The sequence below is a fragment of the Oncorhynchus tshawytscha genome, linkage group LG18, assembly GCF_018296145.1.
Source record: "Oncorhynchus tshawytscha isolate Ot180627B linkage group LG18, Otsh_v2.0, whole genome shotgun sequence".
Classification (NCBI taxonomy): domain Eukaryota; kingdom Metazoa; phylum Chordata; class Actinopteri; order Salmoniformes; family Salmonidae; genus Oncorhynchus; species Oncorhynchus tshawytscha.
In genome coordinates, this window is record NC_056446.1 from 17,518,797 (window position 1) to 17,541,970 (window position 23,174).

Below are 23,174 nucleotides of genomic sequence, written 5' to 3' on the forward strand. Positions count from 1 at the left end.
AGCTGATAAAGGATCTTATTAGACTGGAATGCATCATGTTTTACTATCAAGCGTTCAAAATGTAGCAATACAAGGTATTCCTTGGGACTGCTTGTGTCAGTCACATCAACAATAACATTTGAACCAGAAAAAGGTGGTTAAAATATTGTCATTTTATTTTGTGTAAAAATCACACAGCTGCTAGTTCATTCTGCAGAGATACATCCATGCAGTTAAACATCATCCCACAGCCATAATAAGCAATTAAATAGAATATTTGCTGTTAGTCAGCAATTAATGCAAATGTACATATGAGATCAAAAGGTGTGTATCATATACAATATACAACATAACCCTTTTACAGTACATCAACCTGAACAGCAGGGAAAAGAAGGTTCACCTAGGTTCAATACAGGGAGAATAGAAACAAGTGGAAACCTGAACGCCAGGAGTAAGGCATTTGAGGACAGGTTGAGAAAAGAAACAGGAAATTCCAGGAAAACAAAGACAGTTATACAATGTTTAGGTACCACCACAATGTCATACTAGGTAAGATATACAGGTAGAAATCAAGTGGTCTATTTTTAAGCGCAGTCTTCATACTAGATAAGAACATGAACAACATGCAGGTACAAATAAAAATGGTGTCGGAGGGGAAACAAAAAGAAAAACAGGGGGGGGTGCAGTCTTTTCAGTCAGGTCTCACTTCCATAGTTGGTATCTCACAAGGACCTCTCTCACAGGCAGCGGCAGCATGAGCAACTACAGAGCCAGAGGCGAAACTTAAAGGTGTCCCGTCATCTGGGGGTCGATCACTTCACAAGGTAATACAGCTCACTGTGTTAAGGATCAAATCGCAGAAGACTAGTGAAAAAAACTAAAAGAACACATACATACACTTGTTGCATTGTGCAGTTTGTAACCGTTGCCTGCCCACATTCATCCACACACACAGTAATAAACTGGAACATTAATAAATTCCTGTTACATGATCAGTCCAAGGTGCTCCAGGATAGAGCATCATCTCCCATAGACTCCTCCCCTCTCCTCTCCTCACCCAATGCCCTCGCTGGTATGATTATCTGTCCTTGACAGGGCCCGGGCGGCCAGGCCCACTCACACTACAGACAGACCACAGTGTGCTCCTCTCATTCAGTGAACTGGACACTTGTCATCACGGGGAAGAATGGGGAGGGAACTTGGCCTTCAGTACCCCATGACTCAAGTTCCAGTTCTATGCCTGCCTGGCTAGCCTCGGGGGCCTGTCCTGTTATAAGGGATTGACGTCTACAATAATCTTTATTTCTTTGATAAATAAAAGTGCCAATATTTGTAACATTCCCATCCCAGCCGCTCTGGTAAGACTGTACTCTGTCTGATGAGGGCGACTCAGGGTGTGTTGTTGCAGTCAGTCAGCCGGTGACAGAGTCTGTTTCCCACAGAAGAGACAGCAGAACACAGAGGGAGTGGACATCGGGAGAACAACATGTGCATCTCTCCTATCTGCTCTCATGGACTTATCCTCCTCACAAACAGGTTACAAATGGGAAAATGGTCTAAGCTGTTCCAGTTGAACCTCCAAAGATATCCTCTCTTCTAGCAAGTCCTATGAATGAAAAACAACAAGATAAATCACCTAAAATTAGGAATGAAGTTCAACCTTTGTAAAGGCTTTGATTTTTTTTTATGCCAAAATGTTCAATAACAAATTGGTTAGTATGCATGTACTGTGTTTAAACATTCCCCTACCTTCAGCTGTTGCTGTAATTCACTGTTGAGCCTGGCCAAGACTGTGTTGGTCTCCTTGTTTCTTCTGATAGAGGCTTGAATTGCTTTTTTATCCTTCCCAACCGACCTGCAATTTTTATTTATTTAAAACTTTTAAAACTTACATTTCTTCATTTCATTGCCAATTAAGTGATCCAAGATATATACATCAACAATGAAAGACCAGTCACTATTCAGATTCATATGGAGCCCCTGTTCCTACCTGGGAATGGATGGCTGTGCAGCTAAAACAGTGGCTATGACGTTAGACTTCAGGGGGAGGGCCTCTTCCTGGAGTTCATCCTCAGACTTCAGTCTCCGGCGGACAGGCTTAGGTGGGGGGGCCATGATGGACCCTTTGGCCTGACAGGGAAAAAAATAAAACACACTGTATAAATCTGAAAATAACCATTTGCAAGTACAAACAATAGTACGCAAGTATTAACACCATGGGACCACGCAGCCGTTATACCGCTCAGGAAGGAGACGCGTTCCGTCTCCTAGAGATGAATGTACTTTGGTGCGAAAAGTGCAAATCAATCCCAGAACAGCAACAAAGGACCTTGTGAAGATGCTGGAGGAAACCGATACAAAAGTATATCCACAGTAAAACGAGTCCTATAGGGGGAGGCTTGCAAGCCGAAGAACATCATCCCAACCGTGAAGCACGGGGGTGACAGCATCATGTTGTGGGGGTGCTTTGCAGCAGGATGGACAAGTGTACTTCACAAAATAGATGGCATCATGAGGAAGGATAGTTATGTGGATATATTGAAGCAACATCTCAAGACATCAGTCAGGTAGTTAAAGCTTCCAAATAATGCTACCAAATACTAATTGACTGTATGTAAACTAATGACCCACTGGGAATGTGATGAAAGAAATATAAGCTGAAATAAAATCACTCTATTATTCTTACATTTCACCCTTAAAATACAGTGGTGATCCTAACTGGCCTAAGACAGGGAATTTTTACTAGGATTAAATGTCAGGAATTGTGAAAAAGTGAGTTTAAATGTATTTCGCTAAGGTGTATGTAAACTGTGTGTATATGTATATATATATGTATATATATATATATATATATATATTTTTCACCCCCTTTGCTATGAAGCTCCTAAATAAGATCTGGTGCAACCAATTACCTTCAGAACTCAAATAAAGTTAAATAAAGTCCACCTGTGTGCAATCTAAGTGTCATATGATCTCAGTATATATAAATATGTAGCCGTTCAAAAGGCACAAGAGTCTGCAACACCACCAAGCAAGTCGCACTATGAAGACCATGGAGCTCTTATAACCCAACAGATCAGGGTTGGGTTATAAAAAATATCCGAAACATTGAACATCCCACGGAGCACCATTTAATCCATTAAAAAAAATGGAAATAATATGGCACCACAACAAATCTGCCAAGAGAGGGCTGCCCACCAAAGCTCACGGACCAGGCAAGAGGGCATGAATCAGAGAGGCCACAAAGAGACCAAAGATAACCCTGAAGAAGCTGCAAAGCTCCACAGTAGAGATTGGAGTATCTCTCATACAGTCCACAGAACTGGGCTTTACGGAAGAGTGGCCAGAAAAAAGCCATTGCTTAACCTCTCTGGAATATGTGGGACGCTAGCATCCCACCTGGCCAAAAGCCAGTGAAAATGCAGAGCACCAAATTCAAATAAATTACTATAAAAATCAAACTTTCATAAAAACACACATGTAAGATACCAAATTAAAGCTACACTTGTTGTGAATCCAGCCAACGTCAGATTTCAAAAAGGCTTTTTGGCGAAAGCTAACGATGCTATTATCTGAGGATAGCACGTCCCTAAACAAAGAGAGAAAAGCATATTTCAACCCTGCAGGCGCGACACAAAACGCAGAAATAAAAATATAATTCATGCCTTACCTTTGATGAGCTTCTTTTATTGGCACTCCAATATGTCCCATAAACATCACAAATGGTCCTTTTGTTCGATTAATTCCGTCGATACATATCCAAAATGTCCATTTATTTGGCGCGTTTGATCCAGAAAAACACCGGTTACAACTTGCGCAACTTGACCACAAAATATCTCAAAAGTTACCTGTAAACTTTGGCAAAACATTTCAAACTACTTTTGTAATACAACTTTTAGGTATTTTTTAACATAAATAATCGATAAAATTGAAGACGGGATGATCTGTATTCAATACAAGAGGAAAACAAACTGTAGCTAGCTTTCTGGTCATGCGCCTCTATCTAACAGTACACTACAAGTGACCCTCGTTCTGAACAGGGCTACTTCTTCATTACACAAAGGAAAGACTTCAATCAATTTCTAAAGACTGGTGACATCCAGTGGAAGCGGTAGGAACTGCAAGAAGGTCCCTTAGAAATCTGGATTCCCAATGAAACCCCATTGAAAAGAGTGACCTCAAAAAAAATCGGAATGGTTTGTCCTCGGGGTTTCGCCTGCGAAATAAGTTCTGTTATACTCACAGACATGATTCAAACAGTTTTAGAAACTTCAGAGTGTTTTCTATCCAAATCTACTAATAATATGCATATCTTATCGTCTGGGGATGAGTAGCAGGCAGTTGAATTTGGCAGTTCACCTTTCCAGCAGGACAATGACCCTAAGCATACTGCTAAAGCAACACTCGAGTGGTTTAAGGGGAAACATTTAAATGTCTTAGAATGATCTAGTCAAAGCCCAGACCACAATCCAATTGAGAATCTGTGGTATGACTCAAAGATTGCTGTACACCAGCAGAACCCATCCTACTTGAAGGAGCTGGAGCAGTTTTGCCTTGAAGAATGGGAACAAATCCAAGTGTCTAGATGTGCCAAGCTTACAGAGACATACCCCAAGAGACTTGCAGCTGTAATTGCTGCAAAAGGTGGCTCTACAAAGTATTGACTTTGGGAGGGGGTGAATAGTTATGCACACTCAAGTTCTGTTTTTGTCTTATTTCTTGTTTGTTTCACATCTTCAAAGTGGTAGGCATGTGTAAATCAAATGATACAAACCCCCTCCCTAAAAAAACCACATTTTAATTCCAGGTTATAAGGCAACAAAATAGGAAAAATGCCAATATTTTCGCAAGCCACTGTACAGGTATCAAGACAGTGTACTGAGGTACGAGGTAGTTAGAGTGATTAATTGAGGTGCATCATGGTCTAAATAAGTCAATTACTTACAGAGTTCACAGTAGCTGCAGCTCGCTCTTCCTGGTTGTCACTCTTCACAGTTCTCAAAGGCCCAGCACCTTCTAAAGACTTCTCTACCTGTGAACAGAGAACGAACAGTCTGTCTTATTATAACAGGAGTACAGATGATATAACCGGGTTAGGTTCACCAACTGCAAGGTGGTTCTGTATTTTACGGTGTTTGACTTACCGGCAAGCTCTCTGGGTGCTTCTCCCCGTCATCGCTGGGCTCTTCTGAGGCAGCAAACACCTGGAACTGACTGAAGTCAGCAAAGTTGGGCTGCTCCGGGATCTGCTGGGGCGAGGTAGTGGAATGAGCTGCCAGGCCCTCATCTGAGCGATGCCCACTGTGGGGACCCGAGGTCTGGGGAAAAACACAGGGTTCAGACTAAACACTGCATATTGAAAAACGGAACACAACCTTGAATAGGAGATTACTTAGTCAATGACTTAGGTGTGGATTGAAATTTACTGCATAGGTACCTGGAGAAAATTGGGGGAGGGTCATGTTTTTTCAATTTCAGTCAAGGGGAGTGTTGAGTATTTTTTAAAGTTAATTTGTGGAATTTCTTTCCTTCTTAGCATTTGAGCCAATCAGTTGTGTTGTGACAAGGTAGGGGTGGTATACAGAAGACAGCCCTATTTGGTAAAAGACCAAGTCCATATTATGGCAAGAACAGCTCAAATAAGCAAAGAGAAACAACAGTCCATCATTACTTTGAGACATGGTCAGTCAATACGGAAAATCAAGAACTTTGAACGTTTCTTCAAGCGCAGTCGCAAAAAACATCAAGCACTATGATGAAACTGTCTCTGATGAGGACCGACACAGGAAAGGAAGACCCAGAGTTATCATCAACTGTTCAGAGGAGACTGTGTGAATCAGGCATTCATGATTGAATTGCTGCAAAGAAACCACTACTAAAAAGGACACCGATAATAAGAAGAAACTTGCTTGGGCCAAGAAACATGAGCAATGGACATTAAACCTGTGGAAAATTGTCCTTTGGTCTGATGTCCAAATTTGACCTTTTTGGTTCCAACCACCATGTCTTTGTGAGACGCAGAGTAGGTTAACGGATGATCACGGTGGGAATCACACATGCGGCGAAGGATGGAAGTGGTGCTTTGCTGGTGACAAAGTCTGTGACTTATTTAGAATTCAAGGCATACTTAACTAGCATGGCTACCACAGCATTCTGCAGCAATTCACCATCCGATCTGGTTTGCACTTAGTGGGGCTATCATTTGTTTTTCAACAAGACAATGATCCAAAACACACCTCCAGGCTGTGTAAGTGTTATTTGGCCAAGGAGGAGAGGCCAAATAATGACCAGGCCTCCACAATCACCCGACCTCAACCCAATTGAGAAGGTTTGGGATGAGTTGGACCGCAGAGTGAAGGAAAAGCAACCAACAAGTACTCAGCATATGTGGGAACTCCTTTAAGACTGTTGGAAAAGCATTCCTCGTGAAGCTGGCTAAGAGAATGCCAAGAGTGTGCAAAGCTGTCAAGGCAAACTGTGGCTACTTTGAAGAATGAAATATATTTTGTTTAACACTTTTTTCATTACTACATGATTCCATATGTTATTTCATCATTTTGAGGTCTTCACTGCAATGTAGAAAATAGTAAAAATAAAGAAAAACCCTTGAATGGTTAGATCTGTCCAAACTTTTGACTGGTACGGTGTGTGTGTGTGTGCGCGCGCGCGCCTGATGCCGCCCCTCATCGCTGATTCTCCCTGCCTGGCATGCAATATCAAGTGAGCCTACAGGCTATTTAGTGTAGTCTCAATCAAATTATCCATAGCTTATAGGCTACGAAGTGCATGGTCGGAGAAGCACAGATCAAAGTTATATTACAAAGATAGCTGCTGGGATGGTATAAATAAAACTAGGCTGCATTACACACTGCAATGGATATTCCAACCCTGAGCCCCGGGCTGCTCTGCTCTTGCTGATCAAAACCTTTTTTGTGTGCCGTCTCACCAATGCTGTGCAGGCCTACAGTGGCGGCAGTTCAGGAGGTGAGTCAAAAGCTTCTTCCAAACATTACTTCCGATTAGGCCTAGTCCAAATCTTGTGCGCGGACTAGCCTATAACCTATGTTCCGTTCAGCTTTTTTTTTTCTCTTGCCCATGATGTATTCAGAGTTATTGATTCGAGTAACATTGTGGTGCTGAAATTTGAAGCAGCAGCACAACCAATGGACAGTAGGCATCATTAATATAAAGTTTTAATTCGACTTTAGTAACAACATGAGGACTTTGTGTTGGAGCCTATTTCTTCCTATTTAAGAAAGAGGTAGGCCTACCTGTTTGACAAATAAAATTAGGCTATTAGGCTGCTATATCCATAGATTTGCCATAGGCCTACCTTTTATTAAAGAAAATGGCAAAAAGCACAGGCCTACACATTGTTATCTTAAGATTTAGAGGGGGAAAAATTACAGATCCATTATATAAAGTAAACTATAACAGTGCTTAGGTCCGTGACGCTTTATGATAGAAACAAGCGGTAAAATACCCGGGATATCATTTAGTTTCTACAGCAGAGCCAAAAAATGTACTTTGCTTGGGAGGTAATCAAATTATGTCACTATCAATTGATTAAGCTATTCACTTTCTGTACAATAGAAGATATTTAAACCCAAGACAGCTTTTAGGGAAACACTTGTGACCTTCTCTCATTGGGTTAAGCCACAGAAGCAGAGTAGCCAGTAGTTAAAGCTTTCATTTTTATGCATCGGTAGGACTACCCTGTTTGGGGTGGAAAGGTAGGCTTAACTTTTGAAAGAACCATTCTCAGATTCCTAATGATTGTTTGCAGACATGAACAGTTTTGTTGCAAACAAATGGCATTGGAGAAATGTGACAAGATGAACACACATCTGTCCATTCTTAGCCTGTAATTTATGTGGTATTAAAAAAATTCTGCTAATATGTAACATTATGTAGAATTGCATGAAATGTTTCTATAAGGCCATTTTTCTCTCTGACCTGCAAATATGATCGATTTTACAATAAAGGACATCTGTCCACAGTAGTCTCTGAACTCACAACCTTCTGGCCCGCAGCCCTGTGCCAAAAAAATATTAAAAATCCTGCATTGCCATGTAATGCTTACAGAAGAAAGAACAGTTTCTAAAACTGCATATCTAAGGCTTTGGTGTGTCCAAGAAGTGAGGTTAAACATGTTCTCTGCTATCCACTTCGTTTTAATTATTATTTTGGGTGTGTATATCACTTTTTTCCCAAGGGAAGGCGATCCATTTTCATTTCAGAGAGGTTCGCTTTTCTCCATGTAACCCTTATTATAAATAACGTTCACTCCCTTAGTAGTAGTAATAATAATAGTCTGTGTAGAGTGAATAGAACATAAAGAAAGGCGATTTCAGCATTTAAATATGTACATTTCCTATTAAAGACTACACAGAGGCGGCAACATTTTGATAAGTCTTCAGGTCTGTGCTGATAGTTCTACCTGTGTGGGTAGTGGTCTAGGTGGCACAGCTGGAGGGTAGGCCACGACTCCAGCCGACTGTGGCCCGGGGGGTACAGCCGCAAAGCTTCTGTTCATGTCTAGAGAGGAGGAGCGGGAGTGGGAGGCGTGTGGTCTGGGGGGTGGCGGTGGGGGAGCAGTCACCACCTTCAGTCCTTCAGGAGACGTCCCAGAATGAGACCTACAACACAGCTAATGAGCTTACCATTCAAAAACTCTTCAATTAACAAAGCATGTGTTTTGACATCAAATATCTCTAGGTATTGAGACCAACTTACCTTTGTCTTGTTACAACACTTGTAATTGGGTCTTGATCTGAAGTATAGGAATCTGAACTGCTATAACCATCACCTTTAGGAGAGAAATATGAGTATTGTATCTTGAACCGTGCCTCAAGGAAATGCAATATAATTATGGTCACAGATCTATTATAGGAATATGGCCTACCTAAAAATTGCAACTGTCCTACATTTTTTATGATAATGGCACATCCCTTGAGACACTTACCAGAGTTAGCAGTTACAAACTTCATAGAGGTGGCAAGCTTGGTTTCTTCAGAGAGGTCAGGTGGTTTAGCCATCAGGGGACTCGTAGGATGTGTGTGGTCTTCAGGAATGAGAAATACGGTGAATTCCCTTAACAGTATTTAGAAATAGGTACAGTGCATCCCTTCACTACTTCTCAGTAAAATTCTTGAGAGTTGCCAGTCTCTCCAGTCTCCACTGCTTTAGAAGACAGAGCTCGGTCTTCTGATATGTTTACATGCTCTTATCATATGGGGAAAGTATCTTACCACTTCCGGTTCTCTTCAGCTCCATCTCTTGCATATGGATCTTGCTTGGGGTCATGCGGATGGGGACAGGGTGGACAATGGCTGTATCCTGTAAGGACAGAGGTGTCTGATGATCATAAGCCCATATACTGCCATTAGAATATAAATATTTCATATAGTGTCAGAACAGTTTGTAAAAGGCTAGAAAAGGCTTCCATTCATGGCAATTATGCAGATTGAGAAAACTGAAGCACTACAGTACCAGTCAAAAGTTTGGACACGTACTCAAAGGTTTTTCTTTATTTTCAAAAAAAAGTGTTAAACAAATCAAAATATATTTAACATTTGAGATTCTTCAAAGTAGCCACCTTTTGCCTTGACAGCTTTGCACACTTGGCATTCTCTCAACCAGATTCACCTGGAATGCTTTTCCAACAGTCTTGGAGTTCCCACATATGCTGAGCACTTGTTGGCTGCTTTTCCTTCACGCTGCGGTCCAACTCATCCCAAACCATCTCAATTGGGTTGAGGTCGGGTGGTTGTGGAGGCCTGGTCATCTGATGCAGCACTCCAACACTCTCCTACTTGGTCAAATAGCCTATACACAGCCTGGAGGTGTCCTTTTGAAAAACAAATGATAGCCCCACTAAGCGCAAACCAGATGGGAAGGCGTATCGCTGCAGAATGCTGTGGTAGCCATGCTGGTTAAGTGTGACTTGAATTCTAAATAAATCACAGACAAGTGTCACCAGCAAAGCACCCCCACACCATCTCCTCCATGCTTCACGACGGGAACCACACACACGGAGATCATTCGTTCACCTACTCTCCGTCTCAAAAAGACATAACAGATTTCCACCAGTCTATTGCTCATGTTTCTTGGCCCAAGCAAGTCTCTTCTTATTGGTGTTCTTTAGTGGTTTCCTTGCAGCAATTTGACCATGAAGGCCTGATTCATGCAGTCTCCTCTGAACAGTTGATGTTGAGATGTGTCTGTTACTTGGAACTCTGAAACATTTATTTGGGCTGCAATCTGAGGTGCAGTTAACTCTAAAGAACGTATCCTCTGCAGCAGAGGTAACTCTGGGTCTTCCTTTCCTGTGGCAGTCCTCATGAGAGCCAGTTTCATCATAGCGCTTGATGGGTTTTTGCAACTTTACTTAAAAACTTTTAAAGTTCTTGAAATTGTATGGATTGACTGACCTTCATGTCTTAAAGTAATGGACTGTCATTTCTCTTTGCTTATTTGAGCTGTTATTGCCATAATATGGACTTAGCCCTATTTGGTAAAAGGCCACCTGTTTACCACCCCTACTTTGTCACAACACAACTGATTGGCTCAAACAAGGCACACCTGTTAATTGAAATGCATTCCAGGTGACTACCTCAAAGCTGGTTGAGAGAATGCAAAGCTGTCATTAAAGGCAAAGGGTGGCTATTTTGATTTGTTTACCACTTTTCTGGTTACATATGATTCCATGTGTTATTTCATAGTTTTGATGTCTTCACTATTATTCTACAATGTAGAAAATAGTAAAAAAAAAAAAATGAAGACATTAAATATTGCTAACATTTAAAATATCCCAGGAACTTATAGGGCCCACAATGTCATTCTTAATCATAGTATGGGACAAAAAAAGCTAAGCAAGCAAAAATCACATGGGTACTGCAGTTGTGGTAAATTCAGTAGCACTAAGTACATGCACTCAGAGTGAGATCTTAATAATATTAATAATTTATACTGAAACAGGTGATGGACTTACAGGGTCAGCTGGCGCAATGTTAGAATCAAATTGGGTCAGAGTTTGTGAGCTGGAGGAGCGCTCACTAAAAGTCTCCCACTGCTAGAGACAAAGCAGAAACACATCAGCACACAGGATGATTCCCCACCCAGTTACAAACCCCACTGCTCTCACACAGGCGGGTTGAGGAGCTGCATTTACTATCACTTATCCATTCATTATAGTGAGGAAGGGATGGATATTGACTGGAACCATGATAACTAGCTTAACAGAAATGGAGCAAACTGACTGATTGAGAATTGTAGCTTTTGTAGGTTTCTATAAGTACTAATCTGTGTTTCTTAAAAATGGATAAGAAAGATACTGAATTAGGAAATTACTGCGAGAGGACAGCTACTAAAACCGAGCAATGGAAAGATCCTTATCGATCACTTAATTGAGAAGTAATTTGCAAAATGCTGGAATGGCAAAAGTTCAACGATGACCTATTTTACAGTGACAACATGTGGTGGTTCGGTGTCCAACCTCATTGCCCTGGTTGAGATCAGGCCAGGTCTGGTTGAGTGAGGGCATGGAGGGGGACTTGTTGGGTGTCACCTCCACGGGGGATCCCGAGTAGCCCACGTCAGGGGCCTGGTCTGGAACCTCTGGAACATGGAACATTTATATCAGGATGACGATTCCATTTCTCTCTGTGTTTCATAAATCAACTGTCTGCAGCAGACAGTCCCAAGGCCAGGTTTGGACAGATTCTGATTATATAGCAGGAGAGCGCCAGCTTTTACCTGCTGAGTCATCCAAGTCAATAAGCTTTGGCATAAGACTCTCCGGCAGCTTTTCGGGAAGATCATAGCTGTTTTTCCGAGCAACAACCAGATGAAATGCAGCACAGAACTCATCCAGTGTCAACGCCCCGTCTTTATCGAAATCTGACAGCTCCCTGTAATGCAAAAAATGTGAGTCAGCGAAAAAGACTAAAGACACTCGTGAATGGAAAACTGCTCGAATCCCTTGTGAATTCAATCACTGGACAAGAGGTATCCAAATTCAATAACTGAAGAGTTATTTATTCCATTCTTTGGTATTACTTCCTGGATTAAGAATAAAGCAGGTGGTTCATAATACAATTCCATATGGGGAGCATCTCAACTAAAGCCAATAGCCCTCTTTCTAATAACTTACCAAATGTGGGACAGTTCAAGAATAGGTAGCTTTGATTTTGTGAAAAATTCTTTTGCGGCAGAACCTGAAATATAGACGAAGGGAAAAACTGTTTGTGCTGGGTCAATCACTGTAGCATAACAGCCAGTCCCTGTAACCATTAAAGGGCCAAACCTTAATTGAAACCAAGTGGTTCCCTGCCTCTGTTTTGGTAAAAAGCTGAGGGATGGGCCTGGAGAAATGTAACCACTAAAATTGAATGGGCAGAGCTATGAATACAAGGACTGACCAGCCAATAAATTAAAGATAGTTTTTAACATGTTGAGAGGCTATAAAATGTTTGTTTACATGTACAATGTTTACAACTATTGGTGTAAAACAAACATATTTTGGGTCCTGATGGAGTATGACAGTTAAACTAAGCTCATTAGGCATTTCTAATGTATATATACCCTTTGATGCTTGAATAACATTTATTTATTAGTCCAAAAATGGATGAAGCAACTGCAGATTGAAGGTGAATGTGTAAAAGCTGGTTTCACACAAAGCTCACTACTCACCAGGAATGAAACCATTGAGGTCTGGTTGGATGGTCTTGAACTGATTTATGTAATACTGTCTCTGCTCGTCTGTGATTTTCCAGGGGTCGTCATAACCACCACTGGACTGTCTTTGGGTTTCATTGGTTGTTGTCGCAGATGCAACCGTTCGTATTGAAGAGTTCTCCTAAAGCCAGTCATGTGAAACATTGAGAGAAAAGAACCGTTCCTGACTTATCGCAGTAGCTACAGTGCATTCAGAAAGTATTCAGACCCCTTGACTTTTTCAACATTTTGTTACGTTACAGCTTTATTCTATAAAGGATTAAATATTTTATCAAGCTACACACAAAACCCATAATGACAAAGCGAAAACAGGTTTACACATTTTTGCAAATGTATTAAAAAAATTAAGTATTCAGACCCTTTGATATGAGACTCGAAATTGAGCTCAGGTGCATCCTGTTTGCATTGATCATCCTTGAGATGTTTCAACCTGTGGTAAATTCAATTGATTGGACATGATTTGGAAAGACACACACCCGTCTATATAAGGTCTCACAGTTGACAGTGCATGTCAAAGTAAAAACCAAGCCATGAGGTTGAAGGAATTGTCAAGCTCCAAGACAAGATTGTGTCGAGGTACAGATCTGGGGAAGGTTGCCTAAACTGAGCAATCGGTGGAGAAGGGCCTTGGTCAGGGAGGTGACCAAGAACCTCGATGGTCACTCTGAAAGAGCTCCAGAGTTCCTCTGTGGAGATGGGAGAACCTCCCAGAAGGACAACCATCTCTGCATCACTCCACCAATCAGGCCTTTATCGTAGAGTGTGCAGACGGAAGCCACTCAGTAAAACGCACAACAGCCCGCTTGGAGTTTTCCAAAAGGCACCTAAAGGACTCTCAGATCATGAGAAACAAGAGTCTCTGGTCTGATGAAACCAAGATTGAACTCTTTGGCTTGAATGCCTAGGGTCTTGTCAGGTGGAAACCTGGCACCATCCCAACGGTGAAGCATGGTGGTGGCAGCATCATGCTGTGGGGATGTTTTTCAGCAGCAGTCTCTGGGAGACTAGTCAGTGTCGAGGGAAAGATGAACGGAGCAAAGTACAGAGAGGTCCTTGATGAAAACTTGCTACAGAGCGCTCAGGACCTCAGACTGGGGAGAAGGTTCACAGTCCAACAGGACAATGACCCTAAGCACACAGCCAAGTCAACGCAGGAATGGCTGCGGGACAAGTCTCTGAATGTCTTTGAGTGGCCCAGCCAGAGCCTGGACTTGAACCTAATCGAACATCTCTGGAGAGACTTGAAAATAGCTGTGCAGCAATGCGCCCCATCCAACCTGACAGCTTGAAAGGATCTGCAGAGAAGAATGGGGAAACTCCCCAAATACAGGTGTACCAAGATTTTAGTGTCATACCTAAGAAGATGACTGTAATAGCTGCCAAAGATGCTTCAACAAAGTACTGAGTAAAGGATCTGAATACTTATGTAAATGTGATAGTCTTTATTTTTATAAATGTGCAAACATTTCTAAAAACCTGTTTTTGTTTTGTCATTATGGGGTAATATGTGTAGATTTAGGGGGAAAAACACAATTTAATACATTTTAGAATAAGGCTGTAATGTAACAAAATTTAGAAAAAGTCAAGGGGTCTGAATACTTTCCGAATGCACCGTATGTAGTTTGAGGGGGAAACATTAACCAATGAAATAGAGCATCTAGTGAAATAGGCCATCTCCATCTCTATGCCTTTAAGCCATTACAAGAAATATGACAGGTCCATGGAAGCATTTGCTGCACTACCTGGACCGGTGAGGAATGTATTGCTGGGAGTGTGCTGGAGGAGGGGGGATGAGCATCTTTCAAACTGACCCAGCTTTCCTGAACAGGGGGAGGAGAGTTGGCAGACCACATCCCATCACCTGACACCACAGGTCCTGTAGAGAGAGGAGAGTTACACAGCCTCAGGACAGGGCAATTAGATTACACAGAGCTCCTTCTCGCTGATGCAGTGAGCATACTCAAGCATTCAGTGAGTGGATTCAAAACACTTGTCATCAATATTCCTATTATCAATAATCATGTTGAACCTCACTTATCTAGCAAGCTATGTAATAGTTGTATGACTGGCGAAAGCCAAAATGATGCATGACAACTGTGTACAGATATTAATACACATCTGAAACTGTAAACCTTGTCAGACTAACATTCAGAGGATACAGGTTGTTGTGTGGAGTGTGTACCTGCTTGTGGTTCTCTGAAAGGTGTCCAGACAGCACCTGCCACAACCACAGGTTGTCTCTCTACGTTCCCCCCGCTGGCCTGACGTTTGTGCTTTCTCCAGTGGGGCGAGGTGGGAGGGGACTGGTGCGGAGACACCACAGGGGACGTGGTGTCAGGCTGCAGCTTCAAAGAATGGCAAATAACATCAGATTAAAACCTAAATGTCTATCAAAGTTTGAATTGTAATTCTGACAGATCAATCTGTCAAGAAACTAGATCATTCAAATAGTTGATCAAATATTTTCTCCACTAGTGATCTCTTAATAAGAGAAACGCTCAGAGGGGCAATGACCTGTGGTTCTACTGTGGGCACGCAGGGCTGGATGACCTCATGGGCAGACAACTTCTTGACCTGCCCTCGGCCTGGGGGTCGTGGGATTACGCCCTGGTAAGACCCCTGGTTCTCAGAATCTGGGTACATGGCTGTGTGTCTGGCCTCCTGTTCATTCTTGGCCACAACAAAGCGAGGCAGAGGCAAGTCCTTGACTGTAGATGAGAAACTGTTAGATTATAGCACTGCCTCAAATCCCTTCTAGCTAGCTAGTTGTTTCAACTAGCAGGACTTAACTAGTCAGTTGTTGTCATCTAGTATGGCCTATTACAACATGGCCTACAAAAGTGTTGAAAATGATAACTACAACATTTGTTTGCAGCTGCATTATTAACCACATCTAGTTAAAGTGTTACCCAATTTACTTAAGTGATGTATCAAAAGGTGCTTTACAAAGCCTAATGTTCAGGTTTTAAAGAAGTACTTTGAGTCTTTTCCTCCAATAGCTCTGGCCCAGCTTCCTGTTTAGGCTGTGCAATTTCCTGTTGAATTTGTTCTCTATTCTTTGCTTATACACTACATTACCAAAAGTATGTGGACACCTGCTCATCGAACATCTCATTCAAAAATCATGGTCATTAATATAGAGTTGGTCCCCCATTTGTTACTATTAGAGCTTCCACTCTTCTGGGTTGGCTTTCCACTAGATGTTAAAACATCGCTGCAGGGACTTGCTTCCATCAGCCACAAGATTATTTAGCGATGTTGGGCGATTAGGCCTGGATTCGCAGTCAGTGGTCCAATTCATTCCAAAGGTGTTCGATGGGGTTGAGGTCAGAGCTCTGTGCAGGCAGTCAAGTTCTTCCACACTGATCTCGCCAACCATTTATGTCTGGCCCTCAACTTCTGCACAGGGGCACAGCCACGCTGAAACAGGAAAGGGCCTTCCCCAAACTGTTGCCACAAAGTTAGAAGCACAGAATTGTCTAGAATGTCATTGTATGCTGTAGCTTTAAGATTTCCCCTTCACTGGAATTAAGGGGCCTAGCCCAAACCATGAATACAGCCCCAGACCATTATTCCTCCTCCATCAAACTTCCCAATTGGCATTATGCATTGGGGCAGGTAGCTTTCTCCTGGAATCCGCCAAACCCAGATTCGTACGTCGTACTGTAAGATGGTAAAGCGTGATTCAACACTCCAGTTTCCACTGTTCCAGAGTCCAAAGGCGGCAAGCTTTACACCACTCCAGCTGGCGTTTGGCATAGCACATTGTGATCTTAGGCTGGTGTGCAGCTGCTCTGCCAAGGAAGCCCATTTCATGAAACTCCCGTCGAACAATTATTGTGCTGACGTTTTCAGAAGCAGTTTGGAACTCGATAATGAGTGTTGCAACCAAGGACAGGCAATTTTTACACGCTGCGCGCTTCAGCACTTGGCGGTCCCGTTCTGAGAGCTTGTGTGGCCTACCACTTCGCGGCTGAGCCGTTGTTGCTCCTAGATGTTTCCACTTCACAATAACACTTAGTTGACCGGGGCAGGTTTAGCAGGGCAGAATTAATTTTTTTAATAAAAAGACTTGTTGAAAAGGTAGCATCCTATGATGGTGCCACATTGAAAGTCACTGAGCTCTTCAGTATGGCCATTCTACTGCCAATGTTTGTCTATGGAAATTGTATGGCTGTGTGCTCAATTTTATACACCCGTCAGCAACGAGTGACTGAAGCAGCCAAATCCACTGATTTGAAGAGGTGTCTACATGCTTTTGTATATACAGTACCAGTCAAACATCTAGACACACCTACTCATTCAAGGGTTTTTATTTGTACTATTTTCTACATTGTAGAATAATAGTGAAGACATCAAAACTATGAAATAACACATATGGAATCATCTAGTAGCCAAAAAAAGTGATACATAAATCTAAATATATTTTATATTTGAGATTCTTCAAAGTAGCCACCCTTGCCGTGACAGCTTTGCACTCTTGGCATTCTCTCAACCAGCTTCATGGAGGTAGTCACCTGGAATGCATTTCAATTAACAGGTGTGCCTTGTTAAAAGTTAAATTTGTGGAATTTCAGTTGTGTTGTGACAAGCTGGGGTTGGTATACAGAAGATAGGGCTATTTGGTAAAAGATCAAGTCCATATTTTGGCAAGAACAGCTCAAATAAGCAAAGAGAAATGACAGGTCATCATTACTTTAAGACATGAAGGTAAGGGTAAGTCAATATGGAAAAGGTAAAGAACTTTGAAAAGTTTCTTCACGTGCAATCGCAAAAAGCCTTCAAGTGCAATGATGAAACTGGCTCTCATGAGGACCGCCACATGAAAAGAAGTCCCAGAGTGACCTCTGCTGCAGAGGATAAGTTCATTAGAGTTACCAATCAGTTTCCTGTCAAATGCTTCCCAGAGTGACAGACACATCAACTGTTCAGAGAAGACTGCATCAACCAGGCCTTCATGGGTTGAATTGCTGCAAAGAAACCTCTACTAAAAGTACACCAATAACAAGAAGAAACTTGCTTAGGCCAAGAAACATGAGCAATGGACATTAGACCGGTGGAAATCTGCCGTGTCTTTGTGAGACGCAGAGTAGGTGAATGGATGATCTCCACATGTGTGGTTCCCACTGTGAAGCATGCAAGGTGGTGGTGTGATGGTACTTTGCTAGTGACACTGCCTGTGATTTATTTAGAATTCAAGGCACACTTCACCAGCATGGTTACCACAGCATTCTGCAGCGATACACCTTCCCATCTGGTTTGCCCTTAGTAGGACTATCATTTTGCTTTTCAACAGGACAATGACCTCAAACACCCCTGGGCTGTGTATAGGCTATTTGACCAAGAAGGAGTGATGGAGGGCTGCATCAGATGACCAGGCCTCCACAATCACCCGACCTCAACCCAATTGAGATGGTTTGGGATTAGTTGGACCGCAGAGTGAAGGAAAAGCAGCCAACAAGTGCTCAGCATATGTGGGAACTCCTTCAAGACCGTTGGAAAAGCATTCCAGGTGACTACCTCATGAAGCTGGTTGAGAGAATGCCAAGCTGTCAAGGCAAAGGGTGGCTACTTTGAAGAATCTCAAATATATATTTTTTCTTGATTTGTTTCACTTTTTTGATTACTACATGATTCCATATGTGATATTTAATAGTTTGTGTTTTCACTATTATTCTACAATGTAGAAAATTGTAAAAATAAAGAAACACCCTTGAATGAGTAAATGTGTCCAAACTTTTGACTGGTACTTTATAGTGGTCTTCATTTCCTGCAAAATCACACTCCATCTCTGATCCATCCATATCTCTGCATCCTGCTACTTATTAAATGGACTCAGATATGAAACTTGGGTGAAGTATCCTCTATGTTGACAGTATATGCATTTGAAAACAGCTCATCTCTAGGGAGCACACATGGCATTAGGAAAGTATTCAGACCCCTTCCCTTTTTCCAGGTTTTTAGACATTTTGGGAAATGTATAAAAAACAGAAATACCTGATTGACATAAGTATTGACATAAGTATTCAGACCCTTTGCTCTGTAACTCAAAATTGAGCTCAGGTGCATCCTGTTTCCAATGAGCATCCTTGAAAAGTCCATACATCTTGATTGGAGTCCAGTCAATTGATTGGACATGATTTGGAAAGGCACACACCAGTCTATATAAAAAAGGTCTCACAGTTGGCAGTGCATGTAAGAGCAAGCACCAAGCAAAGAGGTTAAAGGAATTGTCCGTAGACAGGATTGTGTCGAGGCACAGATCTGGGAAAGGGTACCAACAAATTTCTGCAGCATTGAAGATCCCCAAAAACACTGTGGCCTCTATCATACTTAAATGGAAAAAGTTTGGAACCATTAAGACACTTCCTAGAGCGGGACTTGGTCAGGGAGGTGACCAAGAACCCAATGGTCACTCTGACAGAGCTCTCTAGGTCCTCTGTGGAGATTTGAAAACCTTCCAGAAGGATAACCATCTCTGCAGGATTCTAGCAATCAGGCCTTTATGGTAGAGTGGCCAGACGGAAGCCACTCAGTAAAAGGCATGACAGCCCGCTAGGAGTTTGCCAAAAGGCACCTAAAGGACTCTCAGACCATGAGGAACAAGATTCTCTGGTCTGATGAAACCAAGATTGAACTCTTAGGCCTGAATTCCAAGTTTCACATCTTGGGTATACCTGGCACAATCCCTACGGTGAAGCATGGTAGTGGCAGCATCATGCTGTGGGGATGTTTTTCCAGTGGCAGGGACTGGGAGACCAGTCAGGGTCGATGAACGGAGCAAAGTACAGAGAGGTCCTTGATGAAAACTTGCTACAGAGCGCTCAGGATCTCAGACTTGGGAGAAGGTTCACCTTCCAACAGGACAACGACCCTAAGCACACAGCCAAGACAACACAGGAGTCGCTTCGGGACAAGTCTCTTTATGTCCTCGATTGGCACAGCCAGAGCCTTGACTTGAACCCGATCGAACATCTCTGGAGAGACCTTTAAATAGATGTGCAGCAACACTCCCCATCCAACCTGACAGAGCTTGAGAGCATATGCAAAGAAGAATGGGAGAAACTCCCCAAATACAAGTGTGCCAAGCTTGTAAAATCATACCCAAGAAGACCCGTGGCTGTAATCACTGCCAAAGGTGCGTCAACAAAGAACTGACTAAAGGGTCTAAATAAATACATAAGTAAATGTAATCCGTTTTTTTTTATTTAAAAAAAACTGTTTTTGCTTTGTCATTATGGTTGTGTGTTGATTGATGAGGGAAAACCACAATTGTATTTATTTTAGAATACGGCTGTAACAAAAAAAAATGTGTTAAAAGTCACGGGGTCTAAATACTTTCCGAATGCACTGTAATCAGTTTTGTTTTGAAGTCAAATGTATGCTATTGTGAAAAACACATGACTATGCTACTTTCCCTTCAATATAGGCGACTGAATGTAACTGAAACTGCACCAAAGACAAACATAAAAAGATGTAAACATTGTCCAGTGTGCCCCCAGGTGCTAATACCCTCTCTCATACATTAGTGGTTAATTCCTAATAGATGGAGCATTCCAGACATGTTTACTAACCAGAATTGAGGCTCTCTACTCGGAGAGGCAGTCCGGACTGGGCTACAGCGATGAGTTTCAGTGCAATGTAAAACTGGCTCCTTCCAAAATGGCCCAGGCGAGTGGCTCCACAGAGCTCTGTGATCTGAGACAACAAATTTACATTTCAGTCTTTTTGAGGAGGGGGATTATTTAAGATACTCTTTGAAGAGGTAGGGTTTCAGACGCTTTCAGAAGATGGGCAGGGACTCTGCTGTCCTAGCATCTGGGGGAAGCTGGTTCCATCCTTGGGATACAAGGACAGAGAAGAGCTTGGAATGGGTTGAGCAGGAGCTGCCGTCTCGTAAGGGTCAAGAGACCAGAGGTGGTTGGGGTGTAGGGTTTGAGCATAGCCTGAAGGTAGGGAGGGGCAGTTCATCTTATTCTCAACATACTGTAGAGTGATATAAACTCACTATTGTGTTCACGCATCACTGTTATGTGCCAAATAGTTGATCATGGGAGGGAATGTTGCAGTCTCTCACAGAGAATGTTCCAAGGACATTGCTTCCTAACTAACACAGGAAGACAGATGTTGCTTTGTGTGCTCACTGAGCAATGTGACTTGTGTCGTCATAAACGAAAATGGTCTGACATTTCTACAAGGATGCATCTGAATTAGATGTATACGGCAAATTGAAGACCTATTCCCTGAGACTTTGCCATTGCGTTGGTAAGAAATATAACTACCAGCCAAGGCCTAGTGAGTCTGCATTATTTCAATGGGAAATAGGCCACAGACAAGGCCTCAGACAGACCCAGGCAACATTTCACATCTCAGATTTATGGATCATGGATTAGGCCTATTCTTCAGTATAATGAACAACCAAAACAGAAACCTTTAGTCCTATGTTTTTGCATTAGGGAGGAAATAAAAGCATACATCATGGCCCACAAAAGTGCACAGTAACTGTTGAAACAAAAGTCTGAGTCACACCCCTTCCTAGCACATTAATTCTATAGCCTACACCAGGACAAGTGGCCTAGGAATTAGACTGAGCAGGTCAATAAATGACACATTGAAAGAAAGACAGCAAACCTTCAACCGCAACAGAAATGTTGGCGTCAGCCCACAAATTGATGACAGCACGAATATACAAAGAAATAGCTAAACATGACTGACTATGTTCAAGTAACACAGTCGTTGCTACAATGCACATTCTACTGGCTTCACATCTTGGATTGGATTAATGTTATAGTATCAAGGCGATACAAATAAGATTCTTATACTGTACATTTTGTATCCAGTCCAGCAAGCAACAAAGTATTAAATACATAAGAGAGGAAGTGGGCTGTCGACTTAAACTGGTTAGCTACAAAAACAAGTGGGGATAATTAAGCTAGTTTATGATTCAAATTGCAAGAATATCAAGCAGAAAGACAGCTAGAAAAACATTGAAAATAAATAGCTGTGGTGTTGAGAGAACATGTGGCTATGTATAAAATGTAATGCTAGCAACTTAACTATATTATTGGTAGCATGCATTGCTAGTTAGCCTGATGCAGGAAATACCTTTTTCAATTTGCTAACTGGCAAGTATAAGGTGTGTCTCGTCACGTTAACCACTGTCAACATGAACGCCACATACATGTCAAACACACCTCTATCACATTTGACAGATTGATACGTTTAGCTGGCTAGTTAATTTAGGTAGCCCACCTGCAGGACAACCTCGCTGGGTAGCTGGGCCGCCCGGAAAAGGTCAAGAACTCTGCCATTGGAAGCCACTTTCTTTGTGTTGTCCGTATCGCAATAAACGAACAAATCAGAGTAATACTTCTGCTCTCCATCAGTTAATGTTAAACTTTCCATTATGGCATAAAAGTACCCGTTTAGCGAACTAGCTGTTTCGTTATCCTTACTTGCCTGAACTGGACCCAAAAAGTGCGAAAGAGCGACGTTGCTGGTTAGCTTTGCTAAATAGCTTAGCGAAATGCTGGTTATGGCAAGAAGGGGTCTTGTATGTCCCCAGAAACTAGCCCAGTCGCAATATTACGTACCGACTGGTTAGAACAATTGACTATTTCGGGTAATTACTTTGCTATTTATCAATGGATAAAGTTAGACTTTCTGGCCTCGCTACTAACGTTACAAGCTGTTAGCAGCTAGCTAACGTAGCTGGCTAGCCAGGTAGAAAACCAGCCTCAAGTCAGCAATAGTCAACTTCCGAGACTGGGTGTCGGTATTCAACGGTAAATGAAACGGAGTTCTTCCGGTTCTATTCCGTTGCCGTATGTTTCAATCAAGTCTGAATAATTCAAAATGATATTAGACGAAGTTTTAGGGTCTTCTGGCTCTTTTCTCCACCAGTCCTATGCCCCGTGATGTCATCGTACAGACGTTGTGAGTGAGCGGCGCCCGGATCACAAAAAAATGCCGTAGTTAATGTATATTTGTTTGTTTGTCATATCTGATGCACTAGTAGAATGCCATGGCTGTGATTGACCAGGCATAGGAGGTCCATTGCGGAAGGTTTTGCTTTTATAAACGGCTGTTGTTTCCCTCGTGTATGATGAGAGGGGACAACCAGAACCTGGCCTTACAGGAGACATTGATACAGGGACTTCACAGAAAGTATTCATACCCCTTGATTTATTCCACATTTTGTTGTGTTACAGCCTGAATTCAAAATGTATTCAAAGTACAGACACTCCAAATTGAGCTCAGGTACATCCAATTTCCTTTGATCATCCTTGAGACGTTGATCGAATCAAATGTTATTTGTAACATGCACCGAATTTAACAGGTGTAGTAGAACTTACAGTAAATTACTTACTTACAAGCCCTTAACCAACAATGCAGTTTTAAGAAAAATAAGTATTAAGATAAACTGAAATTTTAAAACATTTTAAAAAATCAAATAA

At 42.0% G+C, this 23,174-nt stretch overlaps 1 protein-coding gene across 5 annotated transcripts; it reads right to left on the reverse strand.

Moving 5' to 3' along the window:
* Positions 1-137: 137 nt before the first annotated feature.
* LOC112217615 (ralBP1-associated Eps domain-containing protein 1) lies at positions 138-22,688 on the reverse strand. Of its 5 annotated transcripts, none has more exons than XM_024378036.2 (19): positions 21,970-22,688; positions 20,292-20,415; positions 15,232-15,425; positions 14,900-15,062; positions 14,460-14,593; positions 12,673-12,838; positions 12,134-12,197; positions 11,737-11,891; positions 11,477-11,598; positions 10,973-11,050; positions 9,231-9,318; positions 8,945-9,043; positions 8,716-8,788; positions 8,420-8,618; positions 5,124-5,297; positions 4,925-5,011; positions 1,970-2,109; positions 1,729-1,834; positions 138-1,585 (listed from the first exon to the last, which is right to left on the reverse strand). In XM_024378036.2, exons 1-19 carry the CDS (start codon positions 22,120-22,122, stop codon positions 1,517-1,519), a joined length of 2,388 nt encoding a protein of 795 aa, XP_024233804.1. In that variant the 5' UTR covers positions 22,123-22,688; the 3' UTR covers positions 138-1,516. The 5 variants fall into 5 exon arrangements, with proteins under 5 accessions (XP_024233804.1, XP_024233805.1, XP_024233803.1 ...); XM_024378037.2 differs by having other exon boundaries at positions 10,973-11,053; positions 14,900-15,056; positions 21,970-22,686; XM_024378035.2 differs by having other exon boundaries at positions 10,973-11,053; positions 21,970-22,686.
* Between the last annotated feature and the right edge of the window lie 486 nt (positions 22,689-23,174).